At 40.1% G+C, this 23,405-nt stretch overlaps 1 protein-coding gene across 3 annotated transcripts in view; it reads left to right on the top strand.

Annotated features, from left to right (window-relative positions):
- Positions 1-23,270, top strand: part of mei1 (meiotic double-stranded break formation protein 1) — a 58,682-nt gene extending 35,412 nt beyond the window's left edge. For all 3 annotated transcript variants that reach the window (XM_077501638.1, XM_077501630.1, XM_077501643.1), the window contains 15 exons: positions 99-279; positions 1,063-1,213; positions 1,377-1,562; positions 1,674-1,796; positions 5,108-5,297; positions 6,512-6,622; positions 7,336-7,446; positions 11,128-11,306; positions 11,575-11,659; positions 14,048-14,232; positions 14,999-15,080; positions 16,342-16,448; positions 16,638-16,769; positions 22,325-22,446; positions 23,017-23,270. In XM_077501638.1, coding sequence (XP_077357764.1) covers positions 99-279; positions 1,063-1,213; positions 1,377-1,562; positions 1,674-1,796; positions 5,108-5,297; positions 6,512-6,622; positions 7,336-7,446; positions 11,128-11,306; positions 11,575-11,659; positions 14,048-14,232; positions 14,999-15,080; positions 16,342-16,448; positions 16,638-16,769; positions 22,325-22,446; positions 23,017-23,086 — 2,015 coding nt within the window. In that variant the 3' untranslated portion in view covers positions 23,087-23,270. The remainder of the gene's footprint in view (positions 1-98; positions 280-1,062; positions 1,214-1,376; positions 1,563-1,673; positions 1,797-5,107; positions 5,298-6,511; positions 6,623-7,335; positions 7,447-11,127; positions 11,307-11,574; positions 11,660-14,047; positions 14,233-14,998; positions 15,081-16,341; positions 16,449-16,637; positions 16,770-22,324; positions 22,447-23,016) is intronic.
- Positions 23,271-23,405: the final 135 nt, after the last annotated feature.

Here is a 23,405-nt window from a genome sequence, read left to right as displayed (position 1 = left end):
ATTAAATTTTCAGCGTTTTATGAGGAACACAATTTTGATTAATAATTCTTCTTTCCTTGATTAAAATTCTGTTGTATTTGCTCGGTTTCCACCCCCAGATGCAGACGAAATAGAAAATCTCCTGCAGTACAATCTTTTCTCTCTGTGCTATCGGCTGTCAGACTGGCCCACTCTGCTGTGTGAGTCGCCAGGATTCCAACTGAGTGATTACAAAGGCCCAAGAGCCACTCAATACTGTCTTGTGATAATACTACACCTCGCCCTGCAGCAAGGAGACAGGTATACAGACATTTGAAACATTTATCAGGCACCATGCATCTAAATATAGAGGAATATAGGTGATGTTGATGCATATAAAAAGCAAATATTAAAAAAGTCTTAAGTATAAGAGGTTAAGAAAAAAGTACTCTTGATGTTATTAGAAGCTAATAAAGCTTAAGCAGTATGTAGTGGACCCGTGTGGATTTCAGTATTTTAAAATATTGTTTGTTTGTTTTCTTTGGGTTTTCTGTGAAAAATCATAAACAAATATTGAAAAGAAAAACAATGATACATGGTCCATGTGAAGAAGATAAAACTAACAAAGTACAAAAAAGGCCATTTTTGTCAGACCAGGTAAATTTGGGAGAGAAAAAAACAAAGAACGAGGCTGAATACATTACGATACACTGTAAAAAGTTTTAACTCGCTTAAACTAAAAAAAAAAAAAAAATGATGTCCAGGTATCACATCTAAAATATTTGACTTCACATAAACTAAATTGAGTAACGTCGTATGACTTTATGATTTTATGTTGATATAAACAATAATTCTTCAATTGAACTAACCTTATTTTTTTGCCTTCATCCAAAATATTTTCTTAACATCTTAGTTACTGAACCAAACTAATTCATTTACTTTTCAGTGAATTAACATATTTACTTTGACATCCCACATTTTATATTGATTGTCAGTGAGCAGCAGCAGGCACTCAGGGACTATTTGGTGATCTAAACCTCCAATTCCAACCCATAATGCTGAGTATCAAGCAGTATTGAGTATTGTGTTGTGTGTCTGATCTAGGCTCCTCCCAGAGCAGACAGTGTTTTCCAGTGTAGTATGGCTCTTGCATTCAGTGCAGGGGGAAGGCAGCAACACGCTCCCGACCTTGGTCCTGCGGTCTTCTCTTTACCTGCTAGCAGTGACACAGGATAAGAGCACTACACTTGATGGGGTAACCCATTTTACAGAACACATCATATCACATTATTGTTTGTTTTTTGTTTGTTTTACAACAGTCACTTTTTATTTTAGTACTAGCAGTTTAAACTTTTCAGATGTGGCAGCACAAACCCCAACACTTTTATGTTTCCCGTTTTCTTGCCAACCTTTTCAAGGCGTCTTTGGACTGCATCAACAAGGCCCTCTCCTCCTGTCAAAGCTTCCAATTGGTTTACATCCACCATCCTGCCATCCTCTACTTCATTTGTGGCCAGCCGCTGCTCAAAGAAAATTTTGGAGCCCTCGTCTTAGAACTTTGGTTGACCAAAAAAGCACAGTCCACAGATTCAGAGCTGACTGTGGTGAAAAGCATTTTGTTTATTCCCTCTCATATGATGTTATTTAATTTGTTCCAAATTAGATGCAGTCTAGCTTGTTAGACTCATCAAAGTCATGTGTTTTTCTGTGTGTAGACAGACGGACATGTTAAGGAGAAAAGATGTACTGACGAGGAAGACGAACTGGAGCCCACCACAGAAATTGTAGAACTTCTGTCAGTGTTAGAGAAGCACCCATCTGTCATCCTGATCCTCCTGGTAAGATAAACCTGCACTGTCTGGTCCACTTTAAACGGACCAGGTTTTGTTTCCCACACTGGTCTTGACCTTTTATACAGTTGTGAATACACACAAACGAATCGTTGTTTGGATCAAACAACGGTACAGAGACCCACTTTTTGAGTTGATCTTGGTCTACTTTCAAATGGACTCCGATGTGATTTGCAAAACCTGCATTCAATGAGTTGTTCTTCACAGACAAAATGATTTTGCAGCTCTAATAGCAGCACAAATCTGCAGAGCAGGAAAGCAGCAAAGAAGACTTCCATGTTTTCCTCCATTTCTAGCTCTGCGCTCTTTATGCCACCCCTGTTATTTCTGTCCAATGATCATCACACACATGGATGTATTTACAGAATTTAGTTCACTTGCAAAAAGTACAATGTGAGTGAATGTGAACCACACCAAACTAAAATAATTATGTCCGCGAACAAAAGGACTCTTCTGGTGTACACTCAGATACCCATATAGATGTCATGACTCGGGTCATGCAAGAGTAATGTTTGGGTCTTGTCTCATGTCTGGGGTCACGCCTGTGTTAGGTTTGAGTTGAGTTCATGACCTGTTGGGTGTCAGGTCAAGTGCATTAATGTATTAAACAATAGAGTGAACAATAAAATAAAAATACTGTGCATGTACTAGCTAAATACAGAATAGCACAAATGTATAAAGCTTACAACAATCTACTCTGCCATAGTATTCAGAAGCCATTTGAAATTCAAGAGAGTCCTTATGACATAAGGGGGACAAGTGTCTACAAAAAAAATAAATCAAAATAAGAACAAATATTAAGCAAAGGTGTGTTTCTGTAAGAGGTGTTAATTTGTGGAATAATTTTGGTAATGACTTGAAAAGATGCAAGTCAATTGTTGAGTTAAAAAAATTTTTTAAAAGTAAAGTTGAAGAGCGCGGGACGGTAGTCGAGTGGTTAGCACGTCCGCTTCCCAGTTCTGAGGTCTCCGATTCGAGTCCAGGCTCGGACCTTCCTGGGTGGAGTTTGCATGTTCTCCCCGTGACCGCGTGGGTCTTCTCCGGGTACTCCGGTCTCCTCCCACATTCCAAAGACATGCATGGCAGGTTAATTGGGCGCTCCGAATTGTCCCTAGGTGTGCGTGTGAGTGTGGATGGTTGTTCGTCTCTGTGTGCCCTGCGATTGGTTGGCAACCAGTCCAGGGTGTCCCCCGCCTACTGCCCAGAGCCAGCTGAGATAGGCGCCAGCACCCCCCGCGACCCTTGTGAGGAATAAGCGGTCAAGAAAATGGATGGATGGATGGATGGATGGATGAAAGTTGAAGAGCATTATTTAAATTAGACATGAGCTAGTACAGTTGCAGAAATGTAATTGAATTTTTTTTTCGATGTACCATTATAAGTGTAATGAAAATTGTATATGTGAGTATGAGGATGTATTATTATTGTGTATGGCTAAGAAATTCATGTACATATACTGACAAATGTACGCATGTTAAAGTGTAATTGTCTACACAAGCAGGATTACACATTTTCTTTTATTGTAATGTATTAATTTACTGTATTTAATAATGAAATAAGTTAAAAAATACAAAGAATAAGCAGTAGGACTAGATACCTTTGGACATGTAAACCATCACAAATAATTGCTATGAGTTTCTTCTTTAAATTATTATTTGCTACTTGTTTATGTTTATATGTTCAATAAACAAACAAACAAACAGTACTAAACACTAAAATACTGTAAAATGAAAAATGCATCACAGAGCATGTAGCATTAAAATATAAAAATCTCATACTGTGCTATTATTTACCAACCAGTTACAGCACGTAGCCTCTCACACACACAGTCACACACACAAACAAACAAAATAACAAATAACGTTTGATATATTATTATCTAACTTTATTATGCGGAACAGACGAGGGTGAACATAAAGCTAACGTTACTTCGCAAAGCAGCTCATTGAGTGTGGGGTCATCATACTAACTTATTAGTTTAGATATGGACAAAAATAATAACGGGAATTCAAATGCACTTGCCTTGAATTCTTTGTACAAGACTGGATGTCCATGTTTCGCTAAGTTGGATGTGTTCCCCTTTCGTCTGGACACGGTTTCGGCATCTCAATCCCTGCGCATCAACCTCAAATCCAAAGTACTTCTATACACGACTTTGGTGTTTTTTTCTTCTCAACTAATTGAGGGACCGCTGCAGTTGAAGACGACGCAGATGTGCGGGCTTTTGGCATGTTGCACGCATGTTACTCTACTTCCTTGTTATTGTAGCAGCGGGAGGGTAGTCACGTGACGTCATTAGACGTAACGTGGGTTGCCAGATAAGCGCTCATATCCACCCAGTTTACATGAAGTAAGATTGTGTGAGTGAGTGCGTGTGGGATTAAAATAATAATAATAATAATAATAATAAAAATAAAACAACACAAAATATAGATATGCCGCCTCGATACTAACGGTACTTCGGGTATTGTAGACAAGGCAGTACCGTCATATTTTCAGAATCTTGGCATCGACTTGGCACCGAAGTATCGGTTCTTGTGACAACCCTAGTATGTGATGTCAAGGATCTTTAATCGCGTTACTGGGTCAACAGCCAATCAGATAATTCCATGTCAGTACTGGGACCCACATGTCTAGCCACAACCAATGGGATCGATTTACTGTCTATATAAGCTGTTTGAGAAATGTGTGTGGTTGCCAGATTATTCCTCTCTGTTCCTCTGTGCTTCTCTGCAGCCCAAGGGGGCTTGGCATCTCGTGATTCTTGATGCATTCTCGTTGTTTTTCGTTTAGTCAAGTTATGCGAATAAATAGATAAAACTTTATTTGTGTCTGCGCTTTGGTCCAACCCTTCAGCACACAACAATAGATGATTGCCGACATTTTAAAATAGAAAAACATGCAGATTGAGTGTCATTTTGTCACAGTACAACAATGACATTGTGCTGTAAAATCCATGTTCAGTCATTAGATCTCCTGATTAACTCTTTGACTGCCAGACGTTTCATGATGATTAGTAAAATTCCAATGAATGGAATGCGATCTTTCATTGAGTAGCCACATTGTATATGTAGTAAAGGCAAAAAATATTCTTTTTGCCTTGAAAGATGAGTTAAAATGCTCAAAAGCGGCTGGCACTGTGGATTTTTTTGTTTTGTTTTTATAACGCCTGGCAGTCAAAGAGTTAAGGTCAGACAACCCTTGTATGAAGTTCAATTTAACATTTAACTCAAAGACAAATGATGTTCCATGTTTTGTTCCAAATCGCCTGTTTTCTTTTTGACTGTCTAATCATATAGGACATAGTTTGCACCAGGGAGGCCACGTTTGCAGAGCAAGCAATGTCAGTTCTGATGGTTCTCTTGGATGGTCAAAGTGACTTTGAGGCAGACCTGTGTACCAGTCTGAAAACTGCCTTGCTCCAGGCGTTGCAAAAACTCTGTGTTGAGAGGATGGGCCATGTACAAGAACAGAAACTTGTTGAAGAAGGTAGGCAACAGAGAGTCACATTTGGTGTAGGTCAGACTGTCAGTGCAACATTGGGATTACACCAACTGAGATTGTCTTCTTTTTTTAATCACATGACTGCATAATATATGACATTGTAAAGATAAGAACATATTGTTACTTCATCCATCCATCCATCCATCCATCCATCCATCCATCCATCCATTTTCTGTACCGCTTACTCCTCACAAGGGTTGCGGGGGTGCTGGAGCCTATCCAAGTTGGCTATGGGCAGTAGGCGGGGTACACCCTGAATTGGTTACCAGCCAATCGCATGGCACACAGAGACGAAAGACCATCCACACTCACATTCACACCAAGGGACAATTCAGAGTGTTCAATTAACCTGCCAAGCATGTATTTGGAATGTGGGAGGAGACCGGAGTACCCGGAGAAGACCCACGCAGGCACGTGGAGAACATGCAAACTCAACCCAGGAACGTCGAAGCCTGGACTCGATCTTTGCGTCCTCACTACTGGGAGGCGGATGTGCTAATCAGTCATCCACCGTGCCGCCCTTTTTCTCTATCATCGTACCAATTAATCATTAGCTGCACTTATCAACCAAATTAACCCCTTCATTTCAAATGTACTAGCCAAATGTAACATACTAAACAGCAGCCTGCTGAATATTTCATGTTGAAAAAAAATGACACCTTAGTGTCAGTTCTGCAGCCAAAATGAGGTAGGCTAACGTATGAAAACTGTAAAACGGTCCCACATCAAACATTGCCTTGCACTACGTTTTTCTACTTCTTTAGTAGCCCATTCAAGTGTCAACCTGAAATATTTGAGCTTCAATTAATTATGGCCATAGCGGGTTGATAACTACTGTACAACCATTTTCATAAAAACAAATATCAAATTCCTTATCATGTTCTTCAAGTACTTTATTAAATTGCGTTAAGTTCTGTGCTTTGTTTTTTTTTTTTTATACATACAGCTTTCTAACTTGAAATACCATGTTTTTATAATACATAATTAATGAAACACTTATAATAGTGCCTGTAATTTTAAATATTTTATTGTAAATAACTGTTTGGCAATGAAAACATTGGTAGATTAAAAAAAAAAACATTGGACTGCTCTCTTTTTTATTTTTCATTTTCACAGTGATGACATACGATCATATTTTTTTTTAGCATCAGCATGATGTGTTTTTTTTGTTTTGGTTTTTTTAACTGTCTCTCTTGCAGTTAACTCACTCCCTCTGGTGCTCAGGCTGCTTTGTGTAACACATGCCAGCATCCCACCTTCCCTAGCCTGCAGCAAGATGGATGAAGTGCACTTCAAGCTGCTCTACCATGGTGAGGCCAAAACAGCTCCGCTGGCAGATCACACACCTCCTCTCCTCAGACATCATCACTCACCATAATGTTGACAAATTAAAGCTTCTACAGAGTAGTCAACACCTATACTAAACTGCAATCAGCATGTATCTAATACAAATACATGTGTGCTTTACTGACTGCACAAATAATGAGTGAGAGCATTGGACTTTGTTTCTAAACCACTGGTTAGCAAATATAGGATTTCATGTGACTTTTAAAAAATGGTTTTGGTGTACTGTCAGACACAACACAGACTTTGAGAATGATTGATGTTGATCTCATGACAGATTTACCGCAGGACATTTCTAATTCATCTGCACGCTGTGCTACTGACTGATTGACTTATATCCTCCCTGCATTCACCTGTATTTCCTTATGAGCAGAATCCTCACTAATCTTCAAGATCATGAACATTAGTGCTCTCATTGCAGATGATGAAACTTATTAAACCTTTAGATAAATGCACCTTGATGTTCAAATCCCTCTGTGAATAATTCTGTAGTAGTACTGTACTTGGCTTTAGGACATGCATGCATTCGACGAGGCTTATCCTGTGTTGAATTTTTCAGCTTTCGTTCTCAAGTTAACTTGGTCTTTATAGTTGTGCATGAGTGAGCCTATGATGTATTTAAACTAATGTCTCTGAGCACTTCAGACCGCATTTAGCATGTTCTGTATGTGTGTGTAAGTGAGCAATATTGCAGGTAGACTGAACCCATCCAATACAGAGAGTCTGCTGCCTGCCCTAAACTACCTGTACTGCTGCCTGAGTTTCTCTCCTGCACACTGTATTGACAGAGGTTTGACACGCTCTTTCTCCAATTTTTGCATGTATTTTCCTAGACAGTCCAATTCTGCCTCAAAATCTAGCTGTACTTTGTGATATTTTGACAGAAATGTTGCCGTAAGAATGGTTTCAGTATTGAGAAAGATATAAAAATACAATTTGAAACTGGCGGCTCAAGAGAGTATCAACTTGGAGACCCATTTTACACAACAAAAAGCTGAGCTTTTCCATCAAACTTCATATTAATTTTATTTAGGAGATGTGCCTTTAGAAAGCCACATTATTTAATAAATAACTGTAAGCAGACAATGTGAATGCAAAGAGAAAAATATGTGCGCTTGCTGACAAAATGGACATTTTTGGCTAATGTCCGCATTTTATGAGCACATGGTGAACCTCCCCTTGATTTCGCAACACAATTCAGTTAGCAAGCTGCCACAATAAATTTTGTAGAGTAAATTTCACTCTATTTAGAGTGGGACCAAAAAGACACGTTTTTAGAGTAATATTTACACTTGGAAGAGAGTAAAAAAAGAATTGAAAAAGAAAAAAAGAATAAAAGACTGTTGAGGAACAAAATCACGACCTACAGCTTTGGAGACAGCTGACCAACTCCCTGAGGCACGCAGCTCCTTCTTTCTGTTAGTACGTCACTCATGTCAGCTGGAATCTTCGTAACACCAAGAGACCAAAAAACACGGTTTCATAGTAAAAATACAGTCAAAACGATGTTTTTGGTCTCCTCTTGTAGATACAGTAAGCAAACAGTAGCAGGGACATAGCTTGGGTGGTAGTGTGGCAGTCTCCCAAGCCGTGAGTTTGTTCCTGAACCCTTCAATCTATTTTATTTATTGATATTTTTTTTTCCAAATTATTTATTTTACTCTCTTCCAAGTATAAATGTTAGCCTACTCTAAATCTGAGTCTGTTTGGTCCCACTCTAAATAGAGTCAAATTTACTCTAGTCATATTTACTCTACAGAATGTACTGTATGACTGTATAGTTTCACAGATGTATTTTAAAATCCCTACAAATTTTTCAACTGATACTTCACAATGCTAGATTGGACATGTTAAGATTGCCAACATTCAACTACATATATGATAATACCTCAGACTTTCTTTGGCTTATTATGGAGCTGCTAACCCCGGGTTTTCACCGGTTGCGGTTGCGGTGCGGTTGCGGTGCGGTTGCGGTGCGGACCGGCGACGCAAGCAATTAGATTCCATTCATTCGAATGGTGCAGTTTACACCGCTTGCGGGTGCGTTGCGTGTCGACTGCGGAAGGCCTGCGGCGTGCCGCAAGCCTTCCGCAAGGATAGACCTATTTTCTATTTTTGCCGGACGCCGCAGCGGTAGGCCTCCGGCAAATGGCAAGCTAGCACAAAACACATCGAGCGGGACAGGAAGACCAAGGCAGTTTCAAAATAAATTTCCGGTTACCTTTCAGAATAAAACACTCGCCAGCTCCTATTTCGCAAGTTTTTCAGCAAAACGTGACGTGGGCGTCGCCGGGCCATGTGCTCATTCACGGTTTAGACACCAGCGAACATGGACGAGGAGAGGTTTATATTGGAGGTAGAAAACCACAAAATAATATATGACACGGCACATCCTTTTTATAAGGACTGTAATGTATTGTGAGTTTGATGTTCGCGATTGCTTGTTGTGCCCGTCTCGCTTGCCGTACTGAGCGGCAGCCGGACGGGGAAGACAGAAATAAAGAGTGGACCCGCACTGACCCGACTCTCGTTATTAATATACTTTACAAGGACAACCAAAAAAAGGATGCTGCATGGAATCTCATAGCAGAAGAAGAAGAAAAGGTTCAATCAAAAGAAGTCCACCTCTCTTTCTGCTTCTCTGTTGAGCACAGACATTCTGTATGTTTGTCGTTGTGAAATGCCACATGATCGCGCCGCGCGCGGTCCCGCGAGACACGTTGGGAAGTGGGCGGCGACGGAGCTGCCGGACCGCAGCTGTGCGGAGCCGGTGTGGATTGACAAAAAAATTGACCCGTCCGGAGCACGCAGTCAAGACGCACCGCACCGCAACCGCACCGCAACCGCATCCGGTGAAAACCCGGGGTAAGACTTTTTTTGTGTAAAGTCAGTCTTACCAGTCTAAAAACACAATTTTAAGGAACATCTGTAAAAAGCTAAACAGTCAAACAAGATTATGAAGCTACCCTCACCTGCTGCATATAGTCAAGAGACCCATGGTACTTATTTTTAAGATACTGTGTACACTAAAACAGACATTCACACTATATGGAAAAAAAACTTTAGTTAGTCCCTCTTTGCAGCACCTGTCTGACCCCGGGTTTTCACCGGATGCGGTTGCGGTGCGGTTGCGGTGCGATGCGTCTTGACTGCGTGCTCCGGACGGGTCAATTTTTTTGTCAATCCACACCGGCTCCGCACAGCTGCGGTCCGGCAGCCCCGTCGCCGCCCACTTCCCAACGTGTCTCGCGGGACCGCGCGCGCGATCATGTAGCATTTCACAACGACAAACATACAGAAAGTCTGTGCTCAACAGAGAAGCAAAAAGAGAGGTAGACTTCTTTTGATTTAACCTTTTCTTCTTCTTCTGCTATGAGATTCCATGCAGCATCCTTTTTTTGGTTGTCCTTATAAAAAGGATGTGCCGTGTCATATATTATTTTGTGGTTTTCCACCTCCAATATAAACCTCTCCTCGTCCATGTTCGCTGGTGTCTAAACCGTGAATGAGCACATGGCCCGGCGACGCCCACGTCACGTTTTGCTGAAAAGCTTGCGAAATAGGAGCTGGCGAGTGTTTTATTCTGAAAGGTAACCGGAAATTTATTTTGAAACTGCGTCGGTCTTCCTGTCCCGCTCGATGTGTTTTGTGCTAGCTTGCCATTTGCCGGAGGCCTACCGCTGCGGCGTCCTGCAAAAATAGAAAATAGGTCTATCCTTGCGGAAGGGCTGCGGCACGCCGCAGCTGAGACGCAGTCGACACGCAACGCACCCGCAAGCGGTGTAAACTGCACCATTCGAATGAATGGAATCTAATTGCTTGCGTCGCCGGACCGCACCGCAACCGCATCCGGTGAAAACCCGGGGTAATAATGTCCACTCTTGTGAGAAGACTTTCAGGAACAGGGTGTGTTTGTAGAAATTGTGATTAATCTCGTCATCCTCAGAGGTCACTGATGTTGGCTGTGTGGTCCTTTTATTATACAATGGGACACAGTCATGTTGGAGAAAAACAATAACTTTTGAAACAACTCTTCCCTTCAAGCTGGAAGCACAGACTTGCCTTGGTGAAAGTAGCGTTACTAAGCTGTATATTTACAATTCATTAGTTTTATATGAAGTTGGAATCCCTGATGGATTGATTAATTAAGAAACATTTTACAAGACTTGGGTTTATGAATTCTGTAGGTCCTAATCCCTGCCAGGACCAAACAAAGTGGAAGTTATCAGACCAAATGTTTAACCATAATTAAAACATTACAATAACTATATATTTTTTTAATTAAAATGTTACATATAGGCAAGTGTGTTATTTTGTACTGGTTTTACCAGCTTTGTGTGGGCTTATGTGGGTGTTTTTTTTGTTTTTGTTTTTTTGTTTGGTGATTAAGTCACACACAAAGTGACAGGCCTTTGACGCGCAACCACACATACACATGCTGACACACGATGTGGCACCTTCTCCTCCCCAGCTGTCTCCATGTTACTCTCTAACTGTGGAGTGATGGAGCAGCTCCAAACAATCCTCTCCTCATCCTCATCCTCTGTGCCATTCGACTTCTCTTCAGCTGTAACTTCCTCAGCCCTGCTGTGCTGCAGTCATCTACTTCTGTCCTCCCTCATCACTTTACAGCATGAGCACTCCATCCAGGTACACGTTGTTGCTTCTCTCTATACAGTTCTGATCACAATCAAGCGTAAAGGGCAAGACACAAATGAGACAACAGGGCTTAAATTTTAACAAAACTGGAAGGCTTCTTTGTTTAACATTTTCATCTCACCTCTCAGCCAAGGATAAAGTACTTATACTTGCAATAAGCATTTGGTCCGAACAAAGCTAGTTAGAAGTACTAGTTACTGCTGTGATTCACCCCACTTTCTGTTGTTTACTTTCCACTGTCTCTCTCTATTTGTTTAAGGTTCACAAATGCCTAAGTTGGAACCTGGAGACAGCTGTGCAGCAAATTCTCATTCAGAAAAGGAATACAGACACTCTTTTGCTGGGTAACAAAATCAAAATTCCTCAAAATAAGAGAGCAAAGTGCCAATTTTAAAGACTGTGGCTCAAATTATTATTGGCAATGCCATCCATATTTGCAGCTTTGATTCAATTCAAATTCTCCATATATTTTTCTGTTTGTGTGTTATTGGTACAAAACAATAAGTTAGTATCATTACACTGTTGCCTTCAAAACAGTACAAATGAAATCAAGTCACTCAACCATCCATCCAACCATTTTCTGAACTGTTTATCCAGACGAGGGTCGCGGACATGCTGGAGCTTATCCCAGCAGTCTACGGGTAGTAGGCGGGGTACACCCTGAACTGGTTGCCAGCCATTTAAAGCAGCTATATGTAAGATTTAAAATTTCAAATCTCTACTGCCACCTGTGGCCGAAAACAAACTGCACGCTCGTACACGCTGCGCGCACTCGTACGTGCACGACCTCAATACTGAAGACTGGGCTCTTCATATCCAATTAAACTATGTTTTCAGAGGTAAGAAGTTTTATTATGTTACACAAAGCTGGCCACTTCACGGGATGAGACTCTCGATCCCCACTAAACAATTGATGTCCACGGGACGTGCAGATCATATTGCTTTAGTCGGTCGAAGTCCAGTCCTGTGCTGTACTCCAAAACAATGTGCAAATTAGGTCAATTAATTGGACCTCATTCCGATGTTAATATGCAGTTACATATTGTAGTCACCCCGCTCGACGGACGTCAACCTGATTCTAGTCATTATTAGTGTATGTCGCCCCCAGGCTAGCGTCATTGTGCATTAGCCGAAAGGTGGGCTGTCATTTATGGAAATTGACGATTGTGAAAAACATATAGACCCATTCACTACTTAGTGTGATATGGCCGTGAATGTTATCGCCATTCAGTAGTACCGTTCACATTCCGTTAGCATAATGTAGCTACAATAGGCTATTTTCACGGAGGAAAATAAGGCAACATTTAGCCTGATTGAAACGCCGCGGAATGGAACGTCTCTTCTTCATAAAGTCATTCTGTTCTATTACATTCAACTTTGCCGCCCCTTTCACGCTAAATGTTGCCGTCCACCTCACTTTCACCCCAATAGTTACGACCGAGAAGTGATCGATCTTGAGGTTACTGCTATTTGAAAACAACACATTTTCTTCTAAATGTCAAGATACTCGCTTCTTACCTTTTGGAGTAGAAAGAAAGCCAGCTGTGAATCACTTTTCTAATCCAAGTCCGATCTCAACTCTCTCCACCGTTGAAATGTCAAACTAATGTTCACTCTCGTTCTTGCCCGACATCGGTCACTATCAAGTTTAGATTTTTTTTTTTTCGTAGCACTTGACATTGTTTTCATTTTTTTTTTTTTTTTAAGCAGCCTCCCGCGGAGTAACAGCAGATGTCTGGGGCAGCGAAAATCTGTACTAGTTCCGTCTTCGCGCGACAGGAAACAACTGACGATGAGGCACATGACGTCACATCCTGCAGACAGAGGGCGGGAAATTCGAAGGATTCGGACCGGACGCTTCCTAAATAATATTGGCCAGAGGCTTGTAGGAGTACCCATTGTGAACAGCTAAGATGTTGATCTACTAATTAGAATATGTTTCAATCATAAATGGTCAAATAAAAAGGCTATTGTTAAGATATTTTGGGGGGAAATCCTCCATAGAGTAGCTTTAAGTGAATTATCAGAGCAGAGTGATCATGATGAAAGGGGTATATAAAAGTACTTGAAATCATTACATTGTGTCCCTCTCCAAAGAAACTACTCTCATCATTACTTGGTATCAAAATGGCCTCACATCAAAGGCAATTGCTGCTGTATTGTGCCTGAAAGAACCACTTACCAAATCAACTCGTAAAATTTTCCTCTCACCTGTCTTTGTTTACCCATTTCCCCTACCGTTATGTCAGTGGTGTTAAATAAAACATGTCTTGCTTCTACTGTATATAACAGACATCCGTTTATGAAAACCTCAAGATTTTGACTGTTAACCAGAAGTTGGGTCTCTCTATCGTTTTAGACAGTCTTAACCGTTAGGCATTATTGTGACCCGTTTTGGGCTTTTTGATGGTTCTGACCAAGTCATTTCAAAATAAGATAACGCCCAGGGGTTAAACATGTTGCAATGGGCACTGAACTCTTTCAACTTCTTTATTCTTTCTTTCAATTATACTCCACTTTTGTGGGTAAACCAACTAACTCCCAGGTCCTAAAAACATAAATTACATAAACTGAAGACCCTAATGAGGATGAGCAGTAGGATGGATGGATGGATGGATGGATGGATGGATGGATGGATGGATTCTTAGACGCAAACATTGGTTGTCGGTTTTTTGTTTTTTTGTTTTTTGCCCCAGCCATTTACGGTTTTGCTTTTCCTTATTTATTTCCAGTCAGCTACTTGAAGTTGCTGCAGGCCTTACTCGATGTTGACTTGACCTCTACATTGCTGTGTGTGACCACTGGTCCAAGCTTGGTTGGCCAAGCACCCCTGGAACTTGAAGATGGTGCATTATTCCCACTTGGCTCCAGAGGGGCTCAGTGCCTCTTAATTGCGCTCAGTGGACTTATTTTACAGGTTGTATGACCTTGGTGGGAGATTGAGTATTTCAGTATAATTTGTTTGCTGTCCGTATACTTTACTGTTTATATTTTATGCATCACAGCTTGTAAATCTTTCTGGTTGTCTTAAATCACTCTTTCTCGCTCTGTTTGAATATTTTAGCCTTGTGGCAGCAGTAGCAAAAAAGTCGAAGAAGAAGAAAAGTACCTTGGTGGAGGCATAGTAGACACCTCTGGATATGTTTAGCATTAGGCCTATATAGGCTCATTGTCAGTGAAGTTGTGAATGCAGAATTGGTGTTCTGATGAATAACCCCAAATTTCCCACAATTTCATTATTAACATAACCTCCTAGATGCTGAATACAGAAGCATTTTATTGATCATAAAGCATAAATTTTTAAGTTATAAAAAAACAAACTCAGTCAATGAAAGAATACATATATTTGAGAAACCAAATTATATATTGGCACTTGATTTTTGTTTTATATATGGAACGAAAATATATCCAGTACTTTCAGTACTGTAAATACATTGTACAAACTAGCTTAGAAGCAGACCTATGTTCCACACCAGTGGGTCATAATAATAATAATAATAATAATAGTGCCTACATATTCAATGTTGATATTCTGTGTCATGTTCTCTTGATGACCTCTGATGCTGCCCATTCAGTTAAACTGTATTTAATAGTGTAGGAATAAGCGGTTTGGAAAATGGATGGATAGATGTAATTCTTCTTCTCCCAGGAGGTATAACGACTTCTCTACATGTCCTCTTCAGAAGAATGAACTACTGCTGCGAGCCTCAGTCAACTGCATCTGCTCCTTGTTTGGCTTCCTTCAGAGGAAGAGTCCTCAGACAGGTGTTATTTATAATCATAAAAAAATACTTAATGTCAGCTCTGCCCTTTCAGTGTATTGTTCTGCTAGTCCCTACTTAGTCTACCCCCAGGCAGTTGACTTCCATTTTTGCAGTCAGAGAGACATCTTAAAGAGACTCATTTTCAGGCGATTGGGAAAGACAAGACAGTCTTAATGTAAGCTGCCTTGACCAAGGTGGAGGGGGTTGCAATGCAGGGTATTCTTCCTGTTATAGCTGTATAATCCAAAGTGATATCAGCGATACGCAGATATAAACACAAACAAAATGAGACCAAACTACAGCAGAATCATCATCAAGGTGTTTCGAAAGCATCTATTTTGACCATCATTTCCCTAGATAACAAGGCACGTCCTTGTTATGCACAAGCATGAAGTGCTTTTGTTTTGTTTTTGTTTTTTTACCTACAGTACAATCAATACGCTTCATTTTATTATGACATTTAGAAGTAGTTACAAACCAAATACTTAAAGACATTTAAAACCAAAGTAAAGAAATAAAAAGTAGCTTACTAAAATAGCAGATCTTGGAAGACGTCATTTTTAGAATGCATTGAACTGCCTTAACTCATTTGCTCCCAAAAACATATAAATATGTTCTATTTTAAATATTACCATGCTCCCAAAGACGTATTTATACGTTTTTATGTTTTTTATGCTAGAGCATACAGAAGGCTTTGATGCAGCCTCTGAACTGAAAAGAATGCTTGAAGCAATGGTAGTTAAAAATGGCCAGCAGGTGGCAGCAGAGTATAAGAGATCAACCACGGCCATGTTACAAAAAGCTGTTTCCCCCACTGTTTTGAACAAATTTGTGAATAATGATGAACCTTAACTATATTCGCTAATTGCTGCAGAATGGAAACAGATAGAAATATACTTCTTTCTTTTCCCTGAGGAAATACGATACTCTAATCTTTGGTAGGTTCCATGTTTTTATAGCAGTAGAACAGAATATTCTGTGGGCCTGGAAAAATTAGTCAAAATCAAGTAAAAGAGAGCGAAGGGGTTCGCTTCAGTGAAAAAATGGTGGGAGTGACTGAGTTAATCATAGATATGGGAAAAGAACATAGTTGTTAACCTGGATTTAAAAGTATTTAAATTTAATTGGTTGGTTTTGAATCTGTCTTGATTTTTGGAGTTACTAGTGTGTGTGTGTGTGTGTGTGTGTGTGTGTGTGTGTGCGTGTGTATGTGTGTGTGTGTGTGTGTGTGTGTGTCTGTCTGTGTCTGTGTTGTGTTTTAGCCAATTATGAAGTCAGTCAGCCATGGAGTCGATTCCTCCTCTACTGCCTGCGTAGCTCAGGCGAGAGCTTCCTTCTGCACCCAGCCATTCTCAGGGTCATCACACTTGTGAGATGTTGCACACACCCCACACCTCCAAATCAAGCATCTTTTATGGAGGCTTTTTCTAAGCAGCACATTTTATCCATGGGGTTCTGTGTATGTGGTAAAACTCAATACAGGTAGTACAAATGTGGATCTGTGTGTTAACACCCATTTGTATGGCCACATCTATCTGTTTGTTTGTTTACTGTGTAGCTCTTGCGGCATGGCATTCTGGTGGTACAGTGGGAGCCTGACCTGCTCCAGGTGATTGATGCAGTAGAGAAGAAAGGGGTTAAGAAGCTCAGCCAGGAAGCATCACAATCCCTCAGGCTACTCCTCACACAGGTATCCATGTGCATGTGGTGAACACAGATGATGCAAATGCACACACACAACCATGTACATGCTCAAGACACCTAAAGTTATTATTGACACTGAACGCCAGCCGCCATTTTAATTGAAAAGCCGCACACTGCCACTGTATGTTACTAATGGACTTTGACAGATGGGTACAAACAGTTTTGTCCGTGTGTGTTATTTTATGTTTAAGGAAAAAAAAAATCAAGGACAGCAATTCACTGTATCAGAAACATAATCATGGAAAGCCCAAGTTTATTGCAAAGAGTACTTTTGTAGAACAATAAACTTGCTCATCAGCTGTTTGCTAGATAACATTTCACTTTGAGGGGGACTGTGGGCCCCAATTTAAATCAAATTAAATGTTTAAAACTGACAGTGTTGATAAGTTTGCCTCAGACTGCTTTGCCACATGAGGCTATAGAATTTCACGGAGCTTTGTCTTTTGACTGCCTTACAATGGTAATCCATTGATAATAGCTTAGTGAGAAAGAAATTGACCATAATATGGAGAGTTGTGCATCAATTACAGCCTAATACACAGTTTGTTCATATTTCTAAAACAAATTATTTACAACTTCCCCCAATTCTACTGTACTATATTTGATGAAAGCCACTGTGTTTAAATGTGATCATATTCAAACAAAGAACAAAATAAGTACAAGCTTCTTGCTGTAAATGGTTTGTCTGCAGAGGAAACCTTTCATTTGTAGCGATAATTGGGTCGTTTTTTGGACGAATTAATAATCTGGACGTTACAGAGGTAAATTATATTTACCTCGATAACCTCTAGGGGCACCACGTTGGTTTTGCTTTGGGTTAACAGGAGCAAACAACGACCAAAATCCTTCCTTCATCAATCATTTATAATCTAAAGTCGCCACACTCGATATTCAGTGGTTCGTTGTACTAACAACCCCAAATTGATAGGCTGGCTCACTCACCAATTGGTCGCTGATGTTCCCTGTCTAAGCTGAGTCTATTATAATAGTCGCTTCTCCAATTAAGCCACTGTATGCATTTAAACACTATTAAAGTCAACCCCCCTGAACATTTCTTTACAGTAATATATGTAGCCCACTAGTGTAAACACGCTATTCTGATTATTATTATTTTTATTTTATTTTTTTGTCGGCTATGACTTAAGCAGCAAATTCCACTCGTTTTTATCCATTTCATCGACTGAAAATGACATCAGTTGCTCAGGTAACGAGTACTAACGACCAGTAACGGCTCACCAAGGTTATTTTAGTTAACGAAATAACTAAAACTAAAATAAGAAAAAACAAAAAACATTTTTGTTAATGAAATAAAATAAAAATGAAAATCGTTTTAAAAAACAAAACTTAACTGAAACTGCATTATACGTTTCCAAAACTAACTAAAAATAACTATAATTATAGCGAAAATGTCTTGTGTTTTAGTCTTTGGTAATTAATTTAATACATGAGTCTTTGGGGTTGATTTTAAATGTGATTTTAAGTATACTTATTTCGATATTAATCAGAATAAGGATGTTTGGAAGTGTGTCACATAGAAGTGATGTCATCTAGCAGCAGCCAATGGAAAAGCACCTTCAGATGAAATCACAACATCAATTTTGTGCGCTTGACTTTTGGCTCCAATGGCTTGGCTCACCTGCTTTTTTTAGAGAGAATAAGAAATGCGTTACTTTTTTAATTTTACCATTATGTTTATTAAATATTGCACACAGGTAATACACGTTTTTTAAAATGAAAACTAATACTGAAATTAATAAAAACTAATATAACTGCCCTGAAAACGAATTCAAACTCATTAAATTTAAAAACCAAAAATGAAAACAAAATAAAAATTAACTAAGACGAAAATTCCAAAACTCTTAATAACTCTGAAGCTCACTTGTTTTGTGGAGCTGAGATGTGATTGGTTGTTATGCGAGCCCTGAGCAACTGTGATGTCATTTTCACTCGACGCAATCGGTAAAATGGCCGCCCCCCCTGAGATGAATAAAAACGGGGTGATTTTGCGGTTTAATTCATATTATAGACCCTTCTAGTGTGACGTCACGTTGAAGTGCGCCCCTAGCGGTGGTGGTCAGGACGTCAATGCGTTTAAATTAGAAAACAATCAGTGTGAGCTAGAAAATAGGTCAAACAGTTGATAAATCAGATACCAATGCTATGGTGAACTTGTGTGCGGCCGACAGATGCTCTAATAGCTCAAACAGAGATGAGATCATTCTTTCGGCTGCCGGCAGGAATTCTAAACCAGACGGTAGACATGAGTAAGGAGTGAAAGACGAGCACGATGGCTAGAGACTGCGAGCAAAACTATGACGCAACTGCTTTCCACCCACAAAAAGTATGAGGATATGTTCAGATAATTTTCTATTAGGTAGTTTTTCTCTTTTTCATACACAGCTGGTCATAACATTAACCTCTGATTGTAAATTCGAGGCAGTCGTGATGAATGAGCCATATTATCTTTGGTGAAACAATCACTTTACTCAAGTACTCAAGTCATTTTGAACAAAAAGTTAACGCAATTATTACAATTAACACTTTAACTCGACTTGATTTCTGCTGAAGAATGTGAAGATGTGTGGTCTGTTTGTTAGCAGCTAGCAAGCTAAGATAGCTCGAAGACTTCGTTATACAACAAGATGACACAAACGGACACAAACGATTTAATGAATGACAATTTACACCATGAAAGTAGTGATCGACATACTGTTTCAACCAAAAACAACATACCTTAGGCTTCCATTTCCACTTTTTCCCCCAGCAAACTCAATTTTTATGTAGCTAGCGGCTACAAACGACTAGTTTCAATGATTCCCAGTAATGTAGTGTCTTACTCGGGACGTTTTTTGTGACACTTGACATATTTCCCACTTTTTAACGAAAACAATCGCCGAAAATCAAGCTCTCTACATTCATTTGTTATGGAATGTTTCCCCTCCGGGAGGCGCCGCGGACGTACAGCAAGATGAGTTTATCCGGACACAAACAATTTCATGAATAACGTTTTACATCAGTAGCCATGTCAACCAAAAGATAAATAGAGCATACCTTTGCTGCTACGAGACAAACACTGTCGTGTTGAACGCAGCCGACATCCTACCCATCCAGACACAAAATAGTTCTTAGGCTCTTGATGGCGTCAAAGTCCTCGCATGTGTAGGCGCTCTTCTTCACAATGAGATCATTTAAAATATTGTGATAAGTTATTTGTGGGAACATTGTGGCTTGCTTTGACCAGGCCGATAGTGAAAGTAGATAGGAATCTTTCCCTCCAACCAACTCCAGCTTTTGCCGATACCGGCTAAGAACGGCTTGTTCTAAGTGTGTCGCAGTAACCATGATAACTATGGATGTTTTTTGGTACATTTGTCATGTTTAGACGAATCGTTCACCGAAAACGATGCCCCCTCTGTGTCTTTCTATGGATTGTTTGACCACCAAGAGGATAAGCGGTCGCTAAACATTCTGGGTAAAGTGACGTCAGCTGGAAGGGTCTATAGATTTTTTGGGGGGGTTGAGTTCCCCTTTCAACGTCATTGTTTTTGGAGGATACAAATGTACCAATTCCTCATGTACTTCAAATGCAAATGTCAATGCTGTGAAAAACAAAAATCGCTGTTTGTGTACTTTTGTTACTGTTTTGTGGTGGCCATAATGCTCTCTTCTTCTCTGATGGATATTGGTGGTGAGAAATGTCTGCTCTCTGGTGGTTAACACTGGTATTATATCTTGCATTGTCTCAGCAACGGTAACTTTTTTTTTTTTTTTTAACTAATTGAAGGCCGGTCCGAGTGTGAGCACGGGCAACTGGCAGCCCTGATCTATGCCCCTGTAGTGACCTGCGCGGATAAGTTTTAGTATAATTTAGTGAGAACAGCTTTCTCTGTGTTTGGTTTCACTAGGTGTGTTTCCATTACCCTTTTTCGCAAAAATAAAAGCGATATTGTACTATTTCGATAAAGTTCAATTTCGAATTGTCTTTGTTTCCATTGAAGAGAGTTTCGCTTCTGAGGCGCAATTCTCGGAATGTCCCGTCTCGCGAGACCTCGGTGTTCGGTGCTCATGATGTTTACGGTAGACTGACGCCCGGTGTAGTTATATTACTTTAAAAACACTCACCCCTTATCGGGCGGTTTTGGGCATTTAGTGTTAGTGTTGTTGTGTATGTCCCTCCGCAGTCGGCAAGCAGTTCTGACACGAAAGCGATCGTGGCACCGTACTTCCTACTTCCTGTAATCCTAAAATGTTGTTCCCATGCAGAAGCTGGGTAAAAGGCGGGTTACAAATTGTTAAAAGTTTATGATGTTTTCTGCTAAATTAACCAGACATGGCAGGACAGGATTTCAAGCTCTCCTCTCCTTCAACTTTTCGAAGGAGTCTCGCTCTCTTTTATGCTCATGACGTGCAGTAGCCGATACAAATCACTTCAGCATGTAAAACTAAAATACAAACCCGAAATTAATAATTCTCAAAACAAATAGTAATTGCAAGTTTAATAAAAAAATAAATAAATACACATAAACAACGTGTTAAGGCCTCAGTATGCTTCTGCGAGAGGCTCGCGTCGAGGCGTCACGTTGGAGCTCCGCTCGTGCGTTTGCCTTCCGACTTGTGCGCAATACACATCGGTGTCTGCTGGAGTTTCACACCAAGTCCCGCTGTCGCTATGGCTGGGCCGCCACAGAGTGGCGATTCCTCTGCATTTTATGCGTGTGGAAAATGTCTTAATATGCCTTTGAAAATTGGCTGAGTGCCAGATGAGTCCAGACTCCAGATCATAGCCAATCAGTTACATGTGCTTCACAAGCCACTGCTTCTTGTCCTATTCAAGCCATGTTTGTTTCCAATTTAAAAATGTCAGTAGCTTTGCTAATCTTGCATTGCATGACTTTTGTCATGCTAGTCATATTGGGTTTACATCCCACTCCTATTCTCTGCTATCGCTCCACGTCTTGTTATAATATAATTCTGTTACAGTTCGGAGGGTTGAGGACCGAGGTGCAGGGAAGCAGGGCGTGGAGGCAGAGGTGTAGTCAATAAAGCTATTTAATTAAACAAAAACAAGGCGGTAAACAAGGATATGGCTAACAAACAAAACAAGCAAGCAAGGCAAATCATGGGGGAACTTGAAGACAAAAACAGACAGCAGGACAGGATGAAACCATAATGAATCGACGCAGACAGAGGGGAGACAAGAGACTAAATACAAACACTAATTGACACAACGAGACACAGCTGGTGGACAAGACACAAGAGGGTGTTGATGGGTTAACACAATAGGAGGGGTAGGCAAACACAGGTGGACATAATCAGGTTTGACAAGATGGGGGAAGCCCACAAGAACAATATGACAAAACACAGATCATGACAAGAACTTAAAGAAACATGAGAACAAAATCACTAAACCAAAATTAAACTCGAGCCATGACAAAAGTAACAAAATCAACCCAAACCAGGACAAATTGTTCTCTACAAGCCCTTATCGTTTTCTTTGACTTTCCCCAAACCAAATTGCCTGTGCTCATTTTTTTTATTCAGATGCAGAGTGGTGTCTTTCAGCCTCCACCCACAGATGAGCACAAGCAGAGAGTAAGGAGTGTGATGGACTCCCTGGACTCACTGCCGCCCTCCGAGAGCCCCAGTTTGCTCTGCAACATCCTGTATCCCAAACTTCAAATGAATCTCACTAGTACCCAATCGAAAGCAAAGCAATACCTATGCGCACACACACATACACACACACACACACACACAGGCACTAGGTAAGTAGAGTAAATATACGTGAACTACAGCAGGTCACTTCCAGCCAAAATCAAAACATATCATAACTTAGTAGTGGTCCGAATTGTGTATATAGATATTTTACTTCCAAAAGCAGCAATCCTTCTTCATTGACTTTGTCTGGCAATTCATTAACTGTTAGTGTAGTTTTCACTCTTAAGTCCTTTGAAATTGTGTGAACAACACACTTAGCACTGCTTTCTCAGTAACAACCAATATTGTACTTAAAAACTCATTTGTTTTTGGTTATCTCGCTTTCCTTATCACATTGACCAGAAGGAAACTCATTCTAGTCTGTATGTTGAAAGCAAAAATTTTGATTCAAGACCCTCCTCAGTTGAAATTGTTAGAATATGGAGCTTCTACCATAATTTTTGTTCTACAATACAACACAGTCCACAATACCGACTTGAAAAGCCACTTTATTGTTCCTTAACTGGTTTCTTCAGACGTTTTGGGAGCGTGTCCGTCTGTTTGTCTGACTTCACAGTGAACACTGAAAGTGCTCTCGAAAAGTGACACATACATTTGGAAAGCATTTGGCCATCATTTTGTTGTTGCGTTGTACTTTGTGATATCAGTTCTCAACCCATATGTCCCAATAGGGTTTACACAAAAATTGAATTTGCTGTGTTTGTTAAATTCAATTGAATGTTGCTTAACAAAAAGGTGAATCAACAATACAAATGCCCTATGGACTTCATACAGTTGCGTTCAAGGACAAAAGCAGTGATATGAGTTTTACTTCCATACAAGCACTTAGAAGTTGCTATTACTTTACAGAAAGCGAAGTCCAATTAGGCTGTTCTGCAGCAGTCACTGCTACAGATGCTGTTCC

Source organism: Festucalex cinctus, chromosome 1 (genome assembly GCF_051991245.1).
Source record: "Festucalex cinctus isolate MCC-2025b chromosome 1, RoL_Fcin_1.0, whole genome shotgun sequence".
Lineage (NCBI taxonomy): Eukaryota > Metazoa > Chordata > Actinopteri > Syngnathiformes > Syngnathidae > Festucalex > Festucalex cinctus.
Note: the sequence above shows the minus strand (reverse complement) of the source record. Positions and strands in the feature narration are given on the sequence as shown.